The sequence below is a fragment of the Miniopterus schreibersii genome (assembly GCF_964146895.1).
Source record: "Miniopterus schreibersii genome assembly, chromosome: 2".
Classification (NCBI taxonomy): Eukaryota; Metazoa; Chordata; class Mammalia; order Chiroptera; family Miniopteridae; genus Miniopterus; species Miniopterus schreibersii.
Genome location: NC_138102.1, coordinates 154,284,565 through 154,310,256, shown reverse-complemented (window position 1 = coordinate 154,310,256; position 25,692 = coordinate 154,284,565). Strand labels below are relative to the sequence as shown.

At 34.0% G+C, this 25,692-nt stretch overlaps 1 protein-coding gene across 3 annotated transcripts in view; it reads left to right on the top strand.

Moving 5' to 3' along the window:
• CCDC91 (coiled-coil domain containing 91) overlaps positions 1-25,692 on the top strand; it is a 232,734-nt gene that overhangs the window by 98,519 nt on the left and 108,523 nt on the right. For 2 of the 3 annotated variants that reach the window (XM_081127169.1, XM_081127170.1), the window contains exon 7: positions 18,691-18,768. The exons of the other annotated variant lie outside the window; for it this stretch is intronic. In XM_081127169.1, coding sequence (XP_080983295.1) covers positions 18,691-18,768 — 78 coding nt within the window. The remainder of the gene's footprint in view (positions 1-18,690; positions 18,769-25,692) is intronic. 3 annotated transcript variants of the gene reach the window in all.

Genomic DNA, 25,692 nt, shown 5'->3' with positions numbered 1-25,692 from the left:
ATACTTTTATGACCATAGGTAAGTAATTTGTTGTTTTATCACCTTAAATAATAAGAAAAAAAATAGTTCTTGCCAGAATACCCTGTGGGAAAATTATTTAAGAACAAAAATTTGATAACTATTCTAAATTTTATATTTCTATGGATCATGGCATGTAATTTTCCATTTTTAAAAAGAGTTGCCTCTAACTGAAGAAGAAATTTTCCATTTTCAATGTATTTATTTAAATTCCTTCTGTAAGAAAACTTTTGTTTTAATGGTGCAGTGTTTTATCTGGATGATATGCAAAATACTTTTCCAGAATCATAGTTGGTTCAAGTAACTGAGTGTTTATTAAAGCCTCAGTATCAAGTAGCTTTTCCAGGCCAATTGTCCCCAATTTGAAATGATTAATTTTACTATAGTTCTTTCAATTTATGGCATAATTTTGAAGTTAATCACTGTTTCTTGGAGATAAGTATCTTTTATGCCAAGAATTACAAAATTATCCATAATATTTCCACCAAACAACAACATGCATTTGATATGTTTTTTTAATGAATATTTTGAGTGTGGTCAGATTCATAATATTTGTGTGCTATTATCCATCTAACATAACTTAGACATTTCCCATATTCTAATAAATTATTTACAAATATAACTCCATAATACTCTATTATAGGAATACATCTAGATTAGTTATGTACTATTTTAAAATCATGTTATCTCTAAATATAGATATATTTATGTGGAAAAGACTGTCTTGATTTATGTTTTTCTTCTTAGTGTTAATTATTAGAAGAGGGATTATTGGATCAAAGAATGAAAATATAAACATAAAGTTAAATTGTATTCATGAAAGTTTGGGCCAAGTTACATTGTTAGTGCTTGTCTTATACTTGCCTTCTTGGTCAACATAAGTTAGATTTAAAGAGTCTTATTATTTGAAATTTATAAAATATCACCTTTAAATTTGAATTTTTAAAAATTATACATTGTGTTGGACTTGAACATATTTTCATCAGGTACTTGTTTTGTTGTTTTTACTAATTACCTATTTCCATTCTTTGAATAATTTCCTTTTAAGATTGTAGTATTTTTTATGAACTTCTATAGATAACATTTTATTTTATGGGCATTACTGTTATTTTTATTGTGAATATTTTTTTTTAGATTAATCACTGAATGAGTGATTAATAAATAGTGAGTGCCAACTCACCAGACATTGGTAGGGGAGAAAGCTCTGGACCCAAGAGACAAAGTCCTGAATTTATAGTGTCCATTTTTTAGTGGGGGTATAGACATGGAACAAAAAGATATATTTGTACTTTTTCAGGCCATGATAAGTGCTAAAGTACAATGATTCAGGGTAAGGAGCTGGAAAATGATAGGATATGATAGGGCGATAGTGGGAAGCCTCTCTGACAAGACACCTTTTAGAAAGAAAGGTATAGGCCTAACGGACCTTGTATGTGTTGGGGAGAGAGAGAATAGGCAGAGAAAACAGTGAAAAGAAGTAAGGTTGTATTTGATGTGTTCTTAGAGCAGGAGGAGATAACCATAGCAAATAAATTAGAAAGATACCATGGAGCCAGATTATATAAGGCCTTCTAGGTTAAGGTAAGGATTTTGGATTTTACTCTGATTGACATGGGAAGCTATTTTGAGCAAAAGAGTGGTCCTTGTTTTTTTTAAAAAAATCACTTTCACTGCCATGGTGAAAATATATTATATAGGTAGAGGAAGACCAATAGGAGGCTAGTAATGTATTCCAAAGAGCCTTGTGTTAGGGTAGTAGCAAATGAGGTGGTAAGTGGTTGGATTCTGGTATATTTCTAAGGCATATCTCACTGGGATTCCTGATATACTTATTGTAAAGCATGAAAAAAAGAGGGCCCTGCAGATCTTTGATCTGAGAAACTTGAACAATTCCCATTTACTGACATGGGAAATCTGAGGTGAGAAAATGTTTGAGGAGGAGAAGGAACCAGTTCAGTTTGGGGAAGACTTTTGAGATGAATTTTAGTCATCAGTTAGGTTCATTGAATAGGCAATAGGCATATTAAGAGTCTGGAGTTAGAGGCTTGGGGCTGGAACATTTAAACATGCAACTAGTTGAGATCACCTTCAGAGTAAGTGTCTATTGAGAAGTGTTAACCCTGGAAGACCATGTTCAACCACTGACCGCTGAGGTTTGAATTCTGCCTCAGCTATTTTGTGTGACTTTGGGCATGTTGCTTACTGCTAATGAACTTGAATTTTCTTATGTGTAAAACAAGGATAAACATAGTACTTATCTGTTAGGATTATTGTGAAGATTCACTTACTGTGTTAATATAGATATACTACTTAGAGCTATGTTTGGCACATATGAAGCTCTGTATCAGTAGTTCTTAAACATTTTTGTATTTAGGAACATTTTATACTTGTAATAATTATTGTGGATCTCATATTATATTATATGGTAAGTATGATATTTACCATATTAGAATATAAAACAGAAACTTAAAAAATATTAACTCATTTAAGAAATAATAGGAAACCTATTACATGTTAAATAACATTTTGCCCAACCAGTGTGGCTCAGTGATTGAATGCCAACCCATAAACCAAGAGGCCACTGGTTCAATTCCAAGTCAGGGCATATGCCCAGCTTTCAGGCTTGATTCCCCACCCAGTAGGGGGCCTACAGGAGGCAGCAGATCGATGTTTCTGTCTCTCTCCTTTCCTCTCTCTCAAAAATCAATAAAAACATTTTAAAAAAATAAAACACTTTTAATGAAAACGTAACTATATTTTCCAAAATAGAAACAAACTTAGTGAGAATAGTGTTTTGTATTATTTCAAATCTCTATTCTGGCTTCATGGAAGACAGCTAGATTCTCATGTCTCCTTGTTTATTTAATTTTTGGTGATATCATAGGTCCTGCCACTTCTGAGAAAACCCACTGTATATTCATGAGAGAATGAGAGTGAGAAAAACAAATAACATCTTAGTATTTTTATGAAAATGTTTTTGAGAGTATGAATTTTTGAAAGGGTTGTAGGAACACTCGGTGAATTAGATTTCTATTGCTATTGTAATAGCCCACATTCCTTGACTCGTGGCCCTCTTCCATCTTCAGAGCAAGAAGTGCCTGGTTGTGGCTTTCTCCTATTACATCACTTTAACACAGACTCTTCTGCTTCCCTCTTCCATTTTTTTTTTTTTTTTAATATATCTTTATTGATTTCAGAGAGAGGAAGGGAGAGGGAGAGAGAGAAACATCAATGATGAGAGAGTCATTGATCGACTGTCTCCTGCAAGCCCCACACTGGGGATCGAGTCCACAACCTGGGAATGTGCCCTGACTGGGAATCAAACCAAGATCTCCTGGATCGTAGCTCGATGCTCAACCCCTGAGCCACACCTGGCTGGGCCCTCTTCCATCTTCAAGGACTTTTGTGATGACATTGGACTCACCCAGGATAATCTTCCTATTTTAAAGCCAGATAATTAGCAGTGTCAATTGCATTTGCTATATTAATTCCCCTTTGTCATGTGACTTGGTGCATTTGCAGGTTCCAGGAATTAAGATGTATTTATTTTTGGGAGGCCATTATTCTGCTTATTGCACTTAGGATTCCTTGACCACACTTTGGAAACTGCAGTTCTATGTAGATATTTCTTCTTGTTATTTCATCATCCTTATTATCATTACTTTTGAAATTTGAGGCACTCCAGTATTTAGAGAGAAAATGAAGAGGGACCAGTAAAAGGAAGGTTGAGAATAAATGGCAAGTGGAGTCAGAAGAGAACTGAGAGTTCTCTTTGAAAGTGGAGAACCTTTCCTGGCTGTGGTGTGTGTACACGTGTATGTGTACGTGTATGTGTGGGAGAGACACACAGAAGCATGGGCAGAATTTGATGTTCTGTTACTGATTCTGAGATATAGGAACTGTGTGTAAGGAACTGAATTCTGCGGAAAAGGGTCTCCTCTAGAGCCTCCAGAAAGGAATGTAGTCCTGCCAGCACCTTGATTTTAATGCAGTGAAACCTATGTTGACTTCTGATTTATGGAAGTGTGAGATAAATTTCTGTTTGTTTGTTTTTTCCACCCACAATTTGCACGCAGTACCATTCTGCACCAGTTTTAGATGCACAGCAAAGTGGCCATAAAACCATGTGCTCTACAGAGTGGTACCCCACTGCTCCAAACACCAATGTGACCCCATACCCATTTATCTCAACATTATTGACTAATTCCTATATTTATGACTATTCTGCAACTACCAATTTGTACTGCTTAATCCTGTCACCTTTTTCACCCAGCTCTCTAACACCCGTCCCATCTGACAGCTGTCTGTCCTCTGTATCTGAGTCTGTTCCTGTTATGTTTGTTTATTTTGTTCATTAGATTCCACACATAAGTGAAATCATATGGTATTTGTCTTTCTCTGATTGAGTTATTTCATTTAGTATAATACCCTCTAGGTCCATCCATGCTGCTCTAAAAGGTAAGGTTTCCTTCTTTTTTAAGCTGAGTAGTATTTCATTGTATATATATATATATCACAACTTTTTTAAACCACTCATCTACTGGCACTTGGGTTGCTTTCAAATCTTGGCTATTGTAAATAATGCTGCAATGAACAAAGAGGTGCGTATATTCTTTCAAATTAGTGTTTTTGGGTTTCTTTGGATATATTCCCAGAAGTAGAATCTCTGGGTCATAAGGCAATTCCATTTTTAATTTTTTGAGGAACCTCCACAGTTTTCCATAACTGTTGAACCAGTCTGCATTAATCAATTAAGTTTGTAGTAGTTTGTAGTAATTTGTATAGAAAACCAACATGGTGGGCCATTTGTTATCCTGCTACCTAGTTAGAGCATAGTAGTTGAAATGAAGACCTATTGGAATGGATTTAAGACAATGGAAGGAGAGGAAGTGGAGGCGTAATGAGAAGAGATAATTCTTTAGTGGGTGTAGGGCAAGGAAGGTTTTATTTGATGGAAAATATTAAAGCATGGTTATACCATTATAGAACTGATTCAGTTAAGTGGAGTTGATAATCAAGATCAAGTGAGAGAGGTGCCTGGAAAGATCAAAGTCCCTGAGAAGATGAAGGGGGTTGGGGTGTTGGACCTAGTAGATGGGTAAGAAGTGTTGTCTTCAGATAAAACTGTTATCCTCAGTGCTTTTATAATGACATTAGGGAAGAACATGCATGGATACAGATGCAGATAGATTGGTAGGTGTAATAGTCGGAACATGTGAAAAGTCCTTCTTGTTAGCTTCCACTTTATGAGAATGGAGTAAGGAGGGTTGTGGAGGTCCTGGGGTTTGAGAGTAAAGAGAAGGTGTGAGGTAATAGGCTTAGGTTTGTGGAAAGACAGGATTATTAATATTACATGTCTGAATTTGACAGACTTACTTGTTTTTTTATTTTCTGTGGCTGGACTACCTTAGGTATTCTGCTTAGGAGCCGGGCCCTGCAAGTTGAAGGCATTGAAGAGTAGAAAATGCATGTTTCCTATAGTCAGTTTAGAGAGAGAGAGATTGAGATTGAAATTGAGACTGGCAGAAGGGGAAACACACATACACAGACATACATCATAAATAACGTCATATGTGTGTGTGTGTGTATAAATTTATAAAATACATTTATATCCCCTCCATGAATATCCCTATCAATTTCTCATATATAGTATATAACATATATGACACACATGCATTTGTGGGTGCCTATACCCATATACATAAACATACCATATATGCATACATACAGATATGTCTGTATATGGAAGTGAAAAGGGAAAGATTGAAGGAAAGAGAAGGAGGGAGAGAGTAAGGATGATGAGCCACATATGTTCCACATTTTCTTACCAATGAAAGGATGATGCAAATCCCCTCACTTTCTTTGTGTAAGAAAGGAGGGAGGAAGTGAATGGGTGGGGCAAGAGGCTAAAAGTGTTACTGAGTTTTCTATTACCTAGAACAATGAGCTTACCACCTATTTTCCAACAGTACAATTTCTTTACCTATAGTTTCATCATTTATAAAATAGAGAGTAGGGAAAAGGAGTATGTCTTTTTCATCATTATGGTGTTTTTTAGGTCTTTAATTATGAAACTAAATAATTCACTACTAGGGCACTTTCTATAATTTGTTGAATATTTTTTTCTCATTTTATCAGACAACTTCTCTGAAGTATGTGTTATTTCACGGTTGTGTGAGTTGAGGATTTTATAACCCTGTCAAGGCTGGTGTCTCTATTCCTTGACAAGTAGTATGCATTATTCTAACATTAATATCAGAAAAATTGACATGACTTTTCTCAAAGTGAGGCTGTTGGCGGCTACTTTTGCCAACCATGAATAATTTAGCATCTGAAAAATGTAATTCATATTTTGTAAGTCACAATTTCTTCCAATATTTTAAATTTATATCTAAAATAATTATTGTTCTTAAACTTTAGAAACAATAGCTATTTTGACAAACGGAATATAGTGCAGTGTGAAATTTTAGGAGCATAATGGCAGGAAGAAGTCAACATTATAGTAACACTTATGGAGAAATTAAGTCTAGGAACTTCTGCAAATCTTAAAAAAGGTATCTAATTTGGAGTTAATAAACTCTCACACATTAATCATTATGTGACTATTTTTATTTAAAAAATAGTGAATTTTGATAGTGGTTGTACCAGCAGATGTATTTGCCTATTTCTCTTTGTTTCCTTTAGGCATTATTGAACTCCAATATATGAATTTGTATTAGGAAAGATATCTTTGCAGTCACGTATAGAGAGCAGAAGATTAATCCTTCTAGTATGGGCTTTCTCCTCATTTCTATGAATATTTTCTTCCTTCATTTGAAAAAAGATAGATTTCTTTCATATGTGTAGTATGCTTATTTGTATTTAATGTCAAACCTTATCAATGTATATAGTCTTCACTGTGAGACAGGAACTTTAAAATAAAATCTTTTTGATTTATCTTCCTCCCACTTTTTATCAAAAGTGAAGGGATGATGAGAGGAGGAGGAAAACTGATACTTGCTTACTGGCTCCTCTGTGCAAGTCACTATGCTATGTACTTTACGTGCATATTTATTTAATTCTCACAATAACCCTGTGAGGTTTTCAACTCTTTTTCACATATGAGAAAATGCAAGGTTAGCTCTTGGTATTTGAATGAGGCCTTTCTTCTAGGCTCACTGTTCTCTCCCTCAATAAATATTTAGTAAACATTTGCTTGTGTTTTTGCTTTGCCATGCCAGCCAGATGCCAATAGACAGAGAAGGCACCTGCCTGCATAGAGTTGCAGGGAAGCTAGAATTATTGTTTCCTCCCTCAAAATCTCAACTCTGAATCCTCAGCTTTGGCATCAGACATCATATCATTAGTAATTTATTTGTTGAGTTAGATTTCTAAGATACTTTGCATTTTATCATCTTAAAGGCTTATTTATTTTTTGAAATGGCAATATATATACATAGTTCAACATTTTAAAAAGTACAAAAGGGTATATAGTAAAAAGTGTCCTTTCACAATATCTGCAGCCCAGTTTTCCTCCCTGGTGTCAGCCAATATGAGTAGTTTCTTGTATATTCTAAAGATCTTTTGGGTATATACACAGATATAGTGTGTGTATATTTGTGTATATGTGTGCACATATATATTCACACGTAAAAGTATAAACACACACATGTATACAGACACATATATTTATTTTTTCCTTTTTTTAAAGACAAAACATATTGTGTGCTTTCACTTCAAAACATAACTTAGATTATTCCATATCAATATAGTAAGAGTTTGTTAATAATCTATTAAATTGATGTATTACCATTTATTTAACAAGTATGCCATGATGAAGATTTAAGTCTGTTTTATGGTTATTTATTTATTCACTTACCATCGACAGTTATTGCAGAGTATAAGTTCTAAGCTACAGGCACTGTTTCCATTAAAAATTTTTATTAAAATTATATATAAACATAGTTTAGAGTCATAAAGCTCTAAATGCTAAAAGACTTGTTATGAGAAACAGCATTCACTGATCCTTTCGCTGCTCCTGCCATTTTTTGCCCCACCGAAAGCAATATTTTTCAACTTCTTAAATTAATATCTGTGCCCACATTTTTAAATGACATATTTAAAATATTGCTACTTCTTGATTTTTTAGATTTTTTTAGATTTTTAAAATTCTTACCTCGAGTCCACACTTAGAGTTCCTTTATTCTCCCAGTAGAGTTACATAATAGATTTGATCAGATCAGTATTTAGTGTTTACATTATAATGATTATGTTAAATGCTACTGACACACGAATCGTAATATAATTCATTTTGCCTTCTTGAAAACTTTTCATTTGTCTTGAAGTGAATATTATGCATATTCTTACTCATTGTGATTTTTTTTTCATGCAGGTTTTTTGTTTTGTTAATATTTATTGTGAACTCATATATGTTTGATCTTAATTAATTTAATTTTGGGGCCTTAATTGAGAATTTTGTCTCCCACAGGTGTTTTGTGCTTGCTTTTATTGGGAACTGGGGTATCAACCATCCTTGCACTATAGTGGTACACTTTCAAGATTTCTATTGTATAGTTGTCTTAACTAGCTGTTTTTATTTGGTGCCATCCCAGGACCAAATAATACTTGCTTTTCTGATTGAAAAGCCTATATAATGACCTTTACTCTGATACTTTTATGAGTGCTTCCCATTTAAAAATTAGGTTTAAGTTCAGTTTCTCTTTTTCTTTTTTGGGGGGGAGGGGCTTCAGTAATTGTCCTTACTTCCTGTACTGTAAACATCAAACTATGTGTATGATCTAGTTGTATTTTCACTGGAAGCCCTTTTAAGTGTGCAGTAGTGCTAAAAATAAAGTCCTAGGGTCTACGTTTGACCGATGTGTTGGAACACTAAGCATCCCTTCAGTGTATAATGTTTAGATGTGGAGAATTTCTTGAGTTATTTTTGATGAATTTCTTTCCTATTATTTGGATAATAATACCACTTATTATCTACCATCTGTCACACTGGTTATTTGTGTCCTGGATCCACTGAATTGTCTTATTGTATCTATTTCTTGTTCCTTCATTTTCCCTCCCCTTTCTGGTTGATATTGTTAACTTTGTTTTCCAGCTCTTCTATTGATTGATTGTTTGCATATGTATTTATTGTGTTTTGAATTCCCAAGAGCTTTTATTTCTTTGAGTATGTTCATATTATTATTATTTTTTATCCTTATTTAACCTGCTTATTCCAAAAAGCTTTTTTCCTTTCTACTGTTGTATTCTAGCCTTTGTTTTCTGTTTAGAGGCTCGTTTAAATGGCTGGTGATCCATAGCTATCTTTTTTTTAGGATATCAGAAAAGGTGGATTGGAAACTCTTCTGGTGAATGGGGCAAGGTATGGGGTAGGCTTTATTGTAGGGTTTTCTGACAAGGCTGTTGATTGTCAACCCTTTCTCATTACCTGTGTCTTTAAGCAGACCTGGCTTCAAGAGCACACAACTTGTGCATTTACACAGGACCCTGTGATTATAAGGACTTGATGCTTGGTGTAATGATCTGCTATTGCCATCTTGAAATTGTTAATTTTTGAGCAAGAGCCCCACGTTTTTGTTTCATACTGAGGCCCACAAATTTTGTAGCTGGTCCTATCTTCTTTCCTAGATTTTATTACATTCCCTATAAACAACCCATTTAGGCTTCTGCCTGGTGAGGATAATCCAGACTAAATAGGGAAAGATTTATGGGACTTAAAGATTCCTTCTGTATTGCCCGCTTCAGAGAATAGACCTTCATTCTTCTGTTGTTTAGGGACAGTCTCACAGCTCTGCAGAGATGTAGAAGGGATCTGGAGGTTACTGCTTTATAGGTAGATGTTCTGTCATTCCCTCTGTTTTTAGCATTCCCTTAACCTTCATTTCCAGAGTTCTTGCTGTTGCTGAATGCAGAATATTGGAGTTTCTGAAGTATTATTAACTTCTTAGCTTTTCACACCTCTTCTTTGACATTCAGCTTTCTTGGTTTTGCTGTTTCAGTTAGCACATATTCTGCTTTCCATGTTTTGGTTTCTGAACTCTTCAACTTTTTGCCCTTAGAGCTTTGTGTGATTACAAACAAAACAAAAAACAAAATCAAAGAAAAACCAGAAAACCAAAACTCTTTTTAGGTATTTTAGTTACATTTTGGGTGGCAGCAATAGTAAATATCTGTATGATTTGCCATCTCTTGTAAAGATCTGTTATTGCTACTATGATGATGGAGATCTATATTAAATTACCAATATTCTTTGTAGGAGGGAAAGGCTTCCTTATGATATCATTAGGAAAAATACCTAATTGTTTCAGCATACTGGGTGGCTTGGGATCAAATAAATGTTGAAGGACTCTGTTGGTGTGTAAAGAAAGAAACTCTTTCAAAGACGGACGTTGGAGAAGTACTGTCATAGAATCTTAGGGCTGCTATGAACTACTTAGGCAAACTTGTTGGGTTAAAACAACAGAAATTTATTCTCTCAGTGTTTTGCAGGTCAGAAGACTTGTTCCCTCTGAAGGTTCTAGGGCTTCTTTCCTTGCCTCTTTCACTTTCTGATGCTGCCTGACATTCCTTGCTTCTAGCAGCATAACTCCATTTTCTTCTTCTACCTTCACATGGCCTTTTCTCTTTGTTTTAAAGCTCCTTCTCCCTTCTGTTATAAGGAAACCAGTCAGTACTTAATGGTGAACAGTAAAAGCTTTTTCTCTAAGTTCAGGAACACGGGATGTTCACTCTCATCCTTTTTATTCAATGTAATATTGGATGTTTTAGCCAGAGCAATTAGGCAAGAAAAAGAAACAAAAGGCATACAAATTGGAAAGGAAATAGTAAAATTGTCACTGTTTTCATCTGACTCCACCAAAAAAACTATAGAGCTAATAAATGAATTCAGGCAAGTTTCAGGATACACAATTAATATACAAAAATCTGTTTTATTTCTGTACATTAGTAATGCTTTATAAGAAGGAGAAATTAAGAAAACAGTCTCATTTACAATTGCATCAAAAAGAATAAAATTCCTAAGAATAAATTTATCCAAAGAGGTGAAAGACCTGTATACTGAAAACTATAAGACATTAGTGAAAGAAATTGAAGAAGACACAGATAAATGGAAAGATATTCCGTGCTCATGGATTGGAAGAATTAATATTGTTAAAATGTCCATGTAGTCAACACAATCTACAGATAAAATCAATGTAATCCCTATCAAAATACTAATGGTATTCTTTTCAGAACTAGAACAAATAATCCTAAAATTTATATGGGGACCACAAAAGACCCCAAGTAGCCAAAACAACCTTGAGAAAGAAAAAAAGTTGGAAGTATCATGGTTTCTGATTTCAAACTGTACTACAAAGCTATAATAATCAAAGCAGCATGGTATGGGCACAAAAACAGATACATAGATTAATGGAACAGAATAGAGAGCACAGAGATAAAACCCACGCATATATGGTCAATTAATTTACAACAGAGGAGTTCAGAATATACAATGGAGAAAGGACTTCTTCAATAAATTGTGTTGGGGAAACTGGATAGTCACATTCAGAAGATTAAAACTGGACCAGTCTCTTAAACAATAAGCAAAAGTTAACTTAAAGACTTGAATGTAAGACCTGAAAACATAAAACACTTAAAAGAAAACATAGGCAGTAAGCTTTTTTACATCAGCCTTGGCTATGGTGTTTTGGATTTGACATCCAAAGCACAGGCAACAAAAGTAAGAATAAACAAGTAGGACTACATCAAACTAAAATGTTTTACAGCAAAGGAAACCATCAACAAGATAAAAAAGGTAATCTCCTGAACAGAAGAAGATATTTGCAATTGATATACATCTTAGGGGATATCCAAAATATAGAAATAATTCAAACGACTCAATAACAAAAAAACAAATAGTTCAATTCAAATTCAGGCAGACGACCTGACTAGACATTTATCTAAAGAAGACATATAGATGATGAACAGGCACATGAAAAGATGCTCAACATCACTAATCATCAGGGAAATGCAAATCAAAACCATAATGAAATATTTCACACCTGTCAGAACGGCTATTATCAAAAAGGCAACAAAAAACTGGTATTGGCAAGGATGTGGAGAAAAAGTGAACCCTTTTGCCCTGGTAGGATTATAAATTAGTGCAGCCACTATAGGAAACAGTATGGAGATTTCTCAAAAAATTAAAAATAGAACTACCATACCACCCATCAGTTCCACTTCTGGGTATTTATCCAAAGAAAACAAAAACAATAATTCCCAAAGATATTTGCACTGTAAACAAAAGATCTCCTATCTCCTAATTTCCAATAACATGTTCCTCATTTCTTTCTGAGACCTCTCCAAAAGCACCTGTAGTGTTCATATTTTTACCATTATTTTGTTTATGATGATATATCTGCTCCCTAAAATGATAGTTTTCTCTACCATGCTCTGTACTTCCTTTGACCTCTTACCAGAATCACCTTCAGCATCTGTATTTCTACCAATGATTTCGTCAAAGCAATCTAGGCCTTTTTTGTCTTGCACCTTGAAATTCTTCCAGCTTCTACCCACCATACAATTCCCAAGTTATTTCCAAATTTTTAGGTATTTATTACAGCAGCACTCCTGTTCTAGGCACCAAAATCTATATTAGTTTCCTAAGGCTGCTATAACAGTGTTTTACAAATTTGGTGGTTCATAATAGCAAAAATTTATTCTCATAGTTATGGAAGTCAGAATTCTAAAATTAATATTTTGGTAGTGCCATGCTTTTTCCAAAAACTCTAGTGGAGGAGAATCTTCCCTTGCTTCTTCCTGCTTCTGCTGGCATCTGATGTTCTTGGCCTTGTGCCAGCATATCTTCATTTCTGCCTTCACCTTCACATGGCACCTTCTCGCTGATAGCTCTGTCTCAAGTCTTACGCTCCCTTTTTTATAAGGAAACTAATCTTAGGACATAGGGCCACCCTAAATCCAAGATTACTTTATCTTGCAATACTTAATTACATATGCAAAGATCCTATTTTCAAGTAAGATTACATTTATAACCTTATTATACCAGGGATTAGGATTAGGGATTAGATACCTGGGATTAGGATTTGAACCTATCTTTTTTGGGGGCATCACAATTCAACCCATTACAAGCACCAAAGATGAATTTCAGTATATTTTAAAATATGAAGGTAAATTATAATACTGTGGGCAGAAACTCTCAGAATATAAAGACAAGTAACCAAAACATTAAAAAGTGATTTTTACTATTAAGACATTTTTGGTTTTTCAGTCAAAGTATTAAATATTTTGAGAAGCTGTGCTATTAGAAAGTCCCTTTCTGTTATCAGAGTTAAAATACAATCAAACTTTGGAGAGTAGGTTTAAATTAGGAAAAGTCATAGAAATTGGAATAATTTTTGAGAGGTATAAATCTTTATTGATTGAGATAGGTTTGTACATTTATTGGATTTATAGGGCATCATTCTGTTCTTTAACATTAGCAGGCTGGAAATTGTTCCTTGATACTCTCAAAGTAGGGAACCTGAAAGTAGGGATGGTTTTTGTAATTATCCTGATACAAGTAGCTACAGGCCCTTTTTATGATTGCAAACTCTCTGCTCCTCCCTGATCCCCAGTTCTCCTTTCCTCCTCCTTCCGTGTTTTCCTTTTTTTTTTTTTTTCCTTTCCTCCTTTCCATTTCCTTTTATTTCCCCCCTGCTTGGCTTGAGTTAGTTTTGAGCATCTACCTCTCAAGGCACTTGGCCTTTGAAGACTTCAACAAGGCTGAAGATAAATAGTAATTTCTTTTAAATCTAGCATAGAGTGAAGTTTCTGCCTTTTCTTTTGGAGCAAATAATAAGGTGACATTGAAGTGGCAGTTGGAACAGATCCATGAAAATCAAATTAGCCAGGAATTTAGCCTGGGTTACACAAGAGGACATATTCTCAGGCTGTGTAGGATTCGGCTTTTATTCTTTAACAGACTGTAGTTGGTAGAGGAGATATTGTGCTGATAGGAACAATAATTACAGCAAAAATGGCACTGTTCTAAACGTATCCTCTTCTCTTGTGAATTTTACTTGAATAGTTTTCAGAGTGATGAATTACCTGTGACCTGCTTCCTCATTTCTCATTTGTTAACTAATTCCTTTCCTTAAGGTTTTAGCTTAGACGTAGCTGTGACATTGTCATATCTGAGTTTCGTTAGTTCATGTATAGAATAATCAGTTACTGTACTTCTTTGCCAGTGTGAACAAATTATGGGGTTCTCTCCATGTCTTCATCATTGTATCTGTTAGGAAATGTCCAGAAGGAGTTTGTTTTGTTATATTGTTTTTGATTAAGAAGATTCAGTAAAGCTGATGGTTTTGGAGTCTGTGTGCTGATGAAATTCATGCAGTGTATTAAGGCAGCCATTTAATGGGTTAGGGCCAGAGATGAAAATTAATTCTTTGAAAGATTGCGGAATTACTAAGCTGAAAGGGCAGACTTATTTAGGGTATCTGTTTCGGTATTGGGCACAGTTTACTATGGCAGTATTACTCTTGAAATATGCCATATGAAATATACATTTAGACTGATTCTCACATGCTTATGTCATTTTTCTCTCTCATTTTATATTTGGCTAACTATTGAATTTGCCTGAAACTGACTTGAAGATTATGAAGGATTCTGTCATGTGTTGTTACTTGTTACTGATTGTATGGAGAGACTAAGAAATGACATAGCATGAGGAGACAGAGATTAAACATTTACTCAGTGGGAAAGACTTGTTGCGTAATTGTCATGACAGTGAAAGTTACTTTCTTTTATAAACCAGCTAGGTTTGTAGCAGCTGTCAAATGTGGGGTCAGTAAGTGATGGAGAGGCCGTGTTCTGTTTTGTTCTGTTTTGCAAAGTGGGTACATACAGGATAATCTAATCTTCTTTCTGCTTCTCTAACATTTACAATTAGGCCATTTTGGTGCATTGGATTCTTCAGATTTTGGTGGGAGGATATGACACCATTTCTCAGTTAGAACCTTTCAGTGTATTGGTTGGATGTTATCCCACTATCTTTATTTTGATTTCTTGCCCTGCAAATTTCCTTTTGGAGTATCTGGAGGTGTTTATGGCTGTCTTATCCAATATAGTTGATTAGTTGTTGTGAAAGGGATATAATCTTGTGTCTTCGGAGAGCGGTGGTGAAGCCTGTATTGGAAAACTTTCTTAATCAGACAGTAGTAACTAATTATGTTCTGCTTATTATGTTCAGTCTAATTATAGACTTTTCTTGGCCAAAGAATGTAGAAAATGAGAAGCAACTGCTTTCTAATAGGTAGAATATAATGGTTGATTGGTGTTTGGAGTTCCCTCCCTCTTTCCTTTCTTCTCTCTTTTCTCTTTTTAAGTACTGTAGTAATTTATCCCAAATACCTAAATCAAATGTTGGCTTTTAACCATCTGTGTGACAGAGGATCCTGTTACTATGCATGGATTAATTTGTTAGCAGTGATTAGTATGGGTTCTGTTGTTAGCAATAGCCAACAGTAATATAATATGAATTGAGACATGTTTACCAGTTTGTGCTATAAACTTGGTTTTTAAATTTTTTTGGATAAATCTTGATTTAAATATCTGAATTGAGTTTCCTCATCAATATACTAATGAAGCCTACTTTAAAAATTTTGCTAATTTCTAATTTTTTTTCTGTGAAGGGCCCTATTACATATCTATTTAACAAATTTTTTTATACCAATTATGTTAGGCATATTAAAGGTATTAGACCTGAGTATATTTAATAATTTGGGCAAGGAGTTGGTATTGGAGTGGTTATGGGTGGTGGAGAATTGTTTGGAATGTGCTTCTAGTAACATTTGAAAAGCGCCTTACTTTATTTTTATCACAACGAAAATTTCTGGTTGGCAGTAATAAATTGATGGATAACTTTTTCAAGTTTTATCAATAGTGACCAATTTGTATCTTACTTTCACCAGAAGACTCAGGACATGTGATTCCATGTATTAATGAATTTTATATAGAAAACAGGTCTGTTGATGAGGAGTTGGGAGTATGCTCAAATAGTTCAGTCTTTGACTGGATATTTCTTAAAAAACATTGGGCTGGCTATAAGGATATGTGATTCAGGCTTCAGCCTGCCCTATTGAACTCAGTGACCTTGAACAATCTTCTTGACCTCTCTAGGCCTCAGTTTCCTCATTTATAAAATGAATATGTTGGAATAGCTTACCTTTAAAGTCTCTTCTTATTTAAAATGTAGTTAGTTTTATTTAAGATGAGGGCATTTTCCTGAATCTTCCCTTTCTAATGATGGTTTTGGGTTTGACATTTTGAAAAAAGGCTATCATTGTGGTCAAATTTGGTTTTGACTACTTTGAAGATAGGTTGAAAATTTTGGACTCTATATTCTTGAAATAAAAATTTCAGGCTATGTATGATTATTTGGTTATACCTGTGGAGTTTTGGGGGGGGAGAAAGGGTAACTGAGCAGCCTGGTGTATTACAATGCAGTTACATGATTGCCGTCAGTAACTTTGAAGTAAGCAAAAGGGGGTTGATTGATCTAGTTTTAGCATACTATGTAATAGAATAGCATTAGAAACATTCAGAGGGTTTTTAAGAAATGATTTAATCTCACTCCCTCGTTTAACAAATAAAAAGCATATCCAATTTCCCACTGTTAATTATTTAAAATTTCATTCTCTTCTGGTCAAAGAGCATAGCTTGTATGATTTCAGTATTTTAATATTGATTGACCATTGTTCTGTGGCCTAACATATAATCTATCTTGGAGAGCATTTCATATCCACTTGAGAACAATATGTACCCTTCTGTAGTTGGGTGGAGTATTTTATAGTTGTTTATTTCTCCTAGTTGGTTTTATATTATTCAGTCCTTTTTCCCCCCCGATCTTTTGTCTAGGGTTTCTGTTCATTATTGAAAAGTACCAGTAACAAATGTGATACTAGTAGTAGTAGTAGTAGTAAAAATGCCTTACATTTATCTTCATTACAATCATTTCATACACATTATCACATTAAAGGTACTATATACAGGTAACTCAACCTTCTATATTACCAGACTGAAGATAACTATTATGTTTTTGCCATCATTTTATCCCCAGAGCATGGTAGAATCTGGCACATAGTAATTGTTTAAATTAAACATAATGCTTACTGAGAAAATTTGGTATAAAATAATAGCATCTGGGAAAACTTTAGGTGATCAATAACAGTAAATTTTATGGTACTTGGAGAGTCTACATTTTTTTCTTCTTTGAATTATGATGAATATTACTGAACATTTATACATCATTTGAAAATTTTATGAAGTATATGTTGAGTATGATAGTCAAATTTTTAGTTCTGATATCTAACATGATTATGGAAATTTGTTGTATCAATAATAACAATTACAGCATAATCCAACAAACAATTGTTGGTAGCTCCTATGTTCTAAGGCACTATGTAAAGCACTGAATTGCTGTACCTTTTAGATGAGAAGATACAGGAGTTGATAAAGTGTTCATTTTCAATTATAGTAAAATATAATGTCATAGAACATTTTGATGTATAATATAATGCCATAGAACATTTATAAAATTTCTCTAAGAAAAGAGATTTTAGCCTAGGTGGGTGTGGCTCAGCAGTTGAGCATCGACCTAGAATCCAGGAGATCACAGTTTGATTCCTGACCAGAGCACATGCCCAGGTTGCAGGCTTGATCCCCAGTTGGGGATGTGCAGGAGGCAGCCAATCAATGACTTTCCCATCATTGATGTTCTGTCTCTCTCTCCCTCTCCCTTCCTCTCTCTGAAATCAGTAAAGATATATTTAAAAAAAGAAAAGAGATTTTATAAGAATTGCCTAATACATTTTACTCTATGTACTCTCTTAATACTTCTAATGTACCAATACATGTCATTATTGAGGACCATAGTTGTTGAATGATCAAACTTTATAACTGAATGGTGCATATTCATCTTCAATTTGTAATTAATCAGGTAAAAGTAGAATACATTCTCTGTTTCATTTTGTTGATCTGGGCCAGTTTGCTTTGCTTTAGCCTAATAACTACAAAGCTTTTGACCTTTTTGGTTCTCAGTTTCTTTAATTCTAAACTGAAGAGATCAGTAAGTAATAGGTATTGTCAAGAGTGGGACAAAAAAAAGTAAATTAATTACATTTGAAAAATGTTGATTTTAGTAAAGTGTATCAAATTTCTGTGTTTAGTAGAATTTTTCTGTGTTAATATATGTTGTTAATTTCCACAATTTGTTTGACCATAGTAGCCTAATTTATATGAACTTCTCAAATATCCCTTGTCCAGGGTGAAATATGTGTATGAATCTCAAGAACTGCCTGAGATGTTGATACAGAAAGAAAATGTCAGAATACCTATTTGTATTATTGTTTTTAATCTTGAAAAGTAAGGGGGGAAGAACCTATGTTAATATTTAGCACATGGATTGATGCTTTTGCCCTTCCTAGGTCCTTATATAAAATAGTCACATACCATCTGTGAAATAACCTGACATGAATGGGAGTTCCAAAGTGATAAGTTGTTAGGGGTGCCCTGATTTGTTTTTAAAAAATAGTTTTTTACTGTTTTCAGCTGCAACATTGATATTTCATGCAAAAGTCAATGATTTTATTATTTTGTAAACAAAAGAACAGATCATGGTTTACTTTTCCCCCCCAGGAAAAACATAAACAAGAATTGGAAGACATGAGGAAAGCTGGTCACGAAGCCCTCAGCATTATTGTGGATGAATATAAGGTAGAAGATTGAGAGTCTTTTTTCTTTATTCTTCTAAACTTTGGCAAACTTTAGTAAAATTTATACATAGGCATATGCAAACATACACAAATCGTAGAGTTCTAGTATAGTCTTATTTTGTATAGAATTCCTTTCAGTTGATCAGTAAGCCTTCACTGAAAGTGTACTTGGTAATACTAGATGTTGCTCTGCATTTGAGAAGTTATAGAATATTTGAGAATACAGGACTGGCAGCTGAAGGCTCAAAAACAAAGCTATAGAATTCATTGCTGGGTTACATTACAATTCCACTTCTTACAGAAAAAGAAAGATATGATATAAACCTGAAAAATATTGTTATACCTTTTTCTCATTCTCAAATTAAATAGATTTCAGTACATTTAAGTAATGACAAATTATGATAAATGTCAATATCAGTGATATACACAGTATTATTCTTTTGATTCTCTGGCTGTAGAAGCTTAATCATTTAAAGTAAATTGAGTGCTTAATGACAAAATCTCCCCCCCCCCCCAAATTACAAGTTAGATCTTTTTTCCTACAAGTAAAAGAGGAAAACATTCTTGATGACATCACATTCACACAGCTTTCTCAGAGGTAACGGCTGTTAGTTGCTTGATGGGTATACTTCAGAGGGTCTCTCTCTCTCTCTGTCTCTCTCTCTGTCTCTCTCTCTCTGTGTATGTGTATAGATATCTCCCCACATCATGCTATGTAATTTTGATTTGTTTTTAAAGAAATGTTTTTCTACTCAATGTATTCTTTTGTTTTTTGCTGTATTTACTCAATATTACTTAAAGATATTTTTCATGTCAGTTTGTGTACACTTATTTTTCGTCATTGTTCTACAGTATTCCCCATACATACATCACATAATTGGTTTAACTATGCCTGTATAAATAGGGATCTAGGTTTGTTTTTGATTGTTCATTATTACACTCAATGTTTTTTTAAAAATCCTTCACCACATGTGGAATATAGGAATATTTTGTTGATTAAATGTTATCCCTAGACTTGATAGATATTACAGTCATTTTAGTTAGTTGATAATTTGGTGTGGAAAAGATTACTGTAATAAGTCATTTGGGTAAAAGTAGAAAAAGGCGAAGGCCCTGGCCAGTGTGGCTCAGTGGTTTACCATCGCCCTGTGCAACAAGAGGTTGCCAGCCAGTTCAGTTCCCAGTCAAGGCACATGTCTGGGTTTTGGGCTCAATCCCCAGTAGAGGGTGTGCAGGAGGCAGCCAATAGATGTTTCTCTCACATTCACATTGATGATTCTCTCTCTCTCTCTCTCTTGCTCTTGTTCTCTCTCTGTCCCCCCTCCCTCTCCCTCTCATTTAAAAAAAAAAAGAACATCTAAAATTACTTTAAGTGAAAAGCTTTGCTCCTCTCCATAAAATAGTCTGTTAGATAGGTCTTGGGACATGAAAGGTCATTTTTGGGACTACGCCCAATATAGAAACTGGTGCCATTGTTGAGAAGGTCATTAAAAAATGTCTGGTTTTTACAGTGGTGATTATTGGCTCTTTCTGTAATGTGAACTTTTAGTTCTGCTAATATAAACCAGCTTTAGTTATTGAGTTGGGGAAAAGTATAGGATCTATTTTGAACCTTCTTTTTTTTCCCCCTAATTCTTCTCTGGTGGGAAGAATTAAAATACTGGAATTTACATAATTCTCCTTGGAGTATTCAGTGATATATTCTTGGATGAATCTATATTTTACTTTTTATTTATGAATTTTAAATGAAATGTTTTGAAAGGATTTACATTGTACATATGTGTATTTCTGAACAAGCTCAGTATTTCATATATTTAAATCCTTTTTGGTTCTAGCTTCATATATTTCCTTTGCTGGAAACATGTTTATTGTGTATTACTTTCAACACTGCCAACTAATGTGGTTAAAATCATATGTGAAAACTTTGTAAATATATTTTGCAAATTGTATTTTGAAGAAGTTTGGTTGTGAGCTACCATTTTATCTCCTCTTTGTCTAGTATCATTATTTGTGACTCATTTAAAAAGAGAGGATTTAAAAATAACAGGCATAAGGTATTATGATTTTCTGAAAAGGATTGGGAATCAAATCAGATAGTCTACAAAGTTATATTTTATTTGTCATATGTACTTACAGTCAATTAACATGCAAAATACATAAGTTCTTTTATAGCAGCGAACTTTGGTGGTATTACATTTTATATAGCTTTACATATATTGATTTAGTGATCAGCTTCACATTTGGTATGATATACAATATTCTGAGGAGGAATAACATCAAATATGTTAATTATCACATAAAATTTGATAAGCTGGGTGATCTGAAAACACACTGAGCATCAACTTCATAGTAGTATGGGGGAAAAAACAACTAATTCAGATAGGAAAAATAGGCAATGTTTTAAAACCCTGGTAGATTAGATGTCTATGATTTAAGTATGGATTTGTGTCTCATACTGCAACAAGAAAAAAACTAGTGTTTTTTCAATTCTAAAATTCAAGCTTGAGAAGTTCATGTGGTAATTATTTTGTTATACTTCTCTTTTTTTAAGACAGCAACTTTCATTAATATCTTTTAAAGTTTTATTTTGTTAAAATATATAAGCATTTTGACAGGTGAGTCATTAATCATTAGGTAACTCAAAAACAAACCAAAATACACCTTCTATGAGAACAGCAATAGTGTGAATATTCTCTTTGGGTTTCACTCCTTAATTCAAGAAATATTATTGACATTGTTTTTATGCCAGGGACTATTGTAGATATAACACTGAACAAAATTTACAAGTTCTTGGTCCAATGGAATATATATACCATACACACACACTCATGTATATGCACATACCAGAAGTGTGCATGCATATATAGGAAATAAGGAACCTAAAACCATATCTTTCCTGGCGGTTCAGTTTTTTAGGTCTTTACACTTTCACGTTTCGTACCTGTGCAGTTATTTATTCAAATGTGCAACTGGGCTACAGAATCTGCTACCTTCCTGCCACCATTTCTGGCTTCTAGGGATTTGACATACCCTGGATTAGATATGATCAGTCTTTTTATCCCCACCAAGTTGAGTTGAAACATTATTGAGGAGTTTGAAAACAGATTTCATTAGAAAAGATAGTAAAACATACCAAATAAAGTAAAACAAAAATGACAAAGCCTAAAAATAATGCACAAGAAGATGCATTATTTTTGCATTTACCTCTGCTTCCAGATACATGAATTAGACATTTTTTCTCCTTTCTACTAAATACAGCTAAAAAATAAACCCTGGACCTTAATGTATGAAAAAGACATAGTATCTTGAAAGTTTAACTAAGAAAGTCAGACTGGCTTGAGACCTTGGGATCCAAGTAACTACATTATGCTGAGTTCCCTGTTCCTGTGGGTGGGTGGGTGGGTGGGTGAATATGGGTTTTGTTTGTTTGTTTGTGCCTCATTTGCCCTAGACAGGGTGCTGGAGAAGTGAAAAACCCAACACACCAAATGAGCACAGACAGAAATCCTCAAGAAAAGCCTGTTTTCTCTACCCCAAAGACAAAAGACAAAAGACAAGGAAAGCCTCCATCTCAAGAGGCAGAAAACTATTAAATAATAAGTATTCTACTCCAGCCAAACATCATGGAATAAACTACAGCCCCACTCCCATCCCTGCCAACAAAGGCTAGTTAGGGAACCTAGACTTCCACCCTTACCAGACTATAATAATATACCCTCCCTCTTCCCTACTCGGGCAGTGTCAAAGAAGGCTGACTGGGGTACCAGGACTTTTGTTCCCACTGGCAGTAAGTCCCTCCCCTTTGAGTGTCAGTGTAGGCCATGTAAGAAACCTAAACTTCCACCCCACCCTGATGGTAATGAGACCCTTTTCCCTTTCCCTTTTGGTGAGGTATGAAGGGATATTTAATGGAGAGTCAGGACTTTACTGCTCAGTAGTAGTAACGTTCACCCCACATAGTGTCAGTAGAGGCCATTTGGGTAAAATAAGGTGGCATATTACTTCTCCTAGCCAGAGTGGTATCAGTGAAGTTCTGATAGAATACTTGAACTCCCAACCATGTCCAGCAATAGTGAAGAGATCTTTGTACCCCTTGCCCAGCCCTGCATGTCAGGCCATTTTCCTCTTTCCTTGTTGGAGTAATATATTATAGGAAATCTGCTAAAACACAATTTAAAATGTCCAGGTTTCAATATTACCCTTACGAAGAACCAAGAAAATCTCATCTTGGGTGAAAAAAGAGAATGAGCAGAAGCCAACACTGAGCTGACACCAATGTTAGAACTCTCTGACAAGGATTTTAAAGCATCCATCATAAAAGTGATTTAACAAGCAGTTATGAACACGAAAGAAATGAAAAAGTAAAAAATCTCAGCAAAGGAATAGAAAGTTTTAGCAAAGTAATAGATTATATAAAGAAGAACCAAATGAAAATTTTAGAACTAAAAAATGTAATAACCAAAATAAATACATACAGTGTGATCCCAAAAGCATCACAGAGAAGCATTGGAAAGAATCAGTGAATTTGAAAATAGAGCAAAAGAGATCATTACATTTGAACAATAGAGAGAAAATAGACTGAAAACAAACAGGGATTTAGGGATCTGTGGGATTATAACAAGAGATCTAAAATTCATGTCATCAGAGTCCTTGAAAGAAAAAATAGGATTTAGTTGAAAAATAGTCAAAAAAACAGTGGCTGAAAATTTCTCAAATTTGTCAGAAGAAATGAAAGTACATACATACTCAAGAGGTTGAGTGAACTCTAAACAAGGTAAACAAACAAACAAAATACCCCACACCAAGACCCATTGTTACGGTTAATTTTATGTGTCAGCTTGACTGGGCCATGGTGCCCAGATATTTGGTCAAACATTACTGTGGATGTTTCTGTTGAAGGTGTGTTTTGGATAAGATTAACATTTAAATCTATGGGCTTTGAATAAAGTGGATTGCCCTTCATGATTGAATGGGCCTTATCTAATTATTAGAAGATCTTACTGAACAAACACTGACCTACCCTATGCAAGAAGGTGTTCTGCTAGCATAGGTAGCCTTTATACTTGAACTGCAGTATTGGCTCTTCCTTGGGTCTCCAGTCTATCAGTCTACCCTACAGATGCTGAATATGCCAGCCTCCATAATTTTGTGAACCCATTTCTTAAAATGTCTGTCGACCTATATATATATATCTTATTAGTTCTGTTTTTCTAGAGACCCTGACTAATGCATATGTCATAGTCAAACTTTCTGAAAACTAAAGATAAAGAAAAAAAATCTTGAAAGCAGCCAGAAAAAGATGACATTTTACCTACAGGAAGAAAACAATTAGAATGACATTGGATATTTCACCAGAAACCATGGAGGGCAGAAGGAAATGGAACAAGTGCTGAAAGAAAACTTATCAATCCTGATTTCTATATCCAGTAAAAATATACTTCTAGAATGAAGGAAGGAAATCAATATGCTTTCGAAGGAAAACTAAGAAAATTTGTCATGAAAACTTACCCTAAAACAATGGCTAAGGAAATTATCTACATAAAAGGAATGGTAAAGAATTTTGGAACATTAGGAAAAAACAAAGGAAAGAGGAAAAATATGGATAAATGCAGTAGACTTTCTTTTTTTAAGTTATTTAAATTATATTCATCTGTTAAATAAAACATTATAGCATTGTCTGATGAGGTTTTGATGTATGTGAAGGGAAAATTTTTAAAAATTATGTTGTAAACAAAGGAAAATATAGGACTTAAAGGGGAGGAAGTAAGGCTTTCTACACTTAACTTGAACTGGTAAAATGCCAACGTCAGTGATGGTGTGATATTTTTATTATGATTATTCCAAATTTATTTACTACTTCTATATTTCCACCCCATTATAAGGTGTAGGGATTTCTTTATTAAACAATTTGATTACAGGACATTAAACTATTGAAACAGTTTGGAGCTAGTTAAGTACATATGTATTTCAAAAACTATAATCAGTCTAAAACATAATACAGAAAACTTTTCTCCACTTTTCACTGTGATTTCCAAGAACCTGAAGTAATAATCCAATAATGATTACTACAGAGGGAAGTTTATTAAATCATATATTTTGATTTAGAGTAGGCTGGTGATACTATTTTATTTTAATATATTATAATTTTTTGAACAGCTTTGTTGAGATATAATTCACATACTATAAAATTCACCTAAAGTTTATAATCCAGCAGTTTTTAGTATATTCACAGAATTGTACAACCATCATCACAGTCTAATTTTAGAGCATTTCATCATCCCTACATGAAACCTTTTACCTAATAGCAGTCACTCTTCACTCCCTTCCAACTACCCTGTCTCCTAGCTTCTGGTAACCACTAATCTACATGATGTCACTATAGATTTGCATTTTCTGGACACTTTATTATAAATAGAATCATTGCTTTGTGGTCTTTGTGACTGGCTTCTTTCACTTAGCATAATGTTTTCAATATTCATATTTTTACATGTTTTAGTACTTCATTTTTTTAAAAGTAGGACTGTTCGTTTGAATGGTATTGTTCCTCTTTTAAATTTTGGAATATGTTTGGGGGTTTTGTTTCAGCAGATTATCATGGCCTCAGATATTAATTTAAACCATAATAATCTAAATACCCATCCAGTTACTTACATCGGCATCAGAGTTTAAAAATACACCCTAAAGTTGTAGTATATTTTGGTTACCATATCTGTGTACCTAACGCCATTCAAATGAAATAGTACTTTTTAAAGCTCCCAAATGATGTGATCAGCAGTTTCTGATTTAAAAATAGAAATAAGATTTGTTATGATTAAAACTTTTCACAAAGAATTGAAGATTCTTACTCAACTTGAATTAGTCCTGTATTTAAGGGATTAGGTGACCTCATCAAACTGGAATTTAGTTCTTTTAGTAACTATTCATA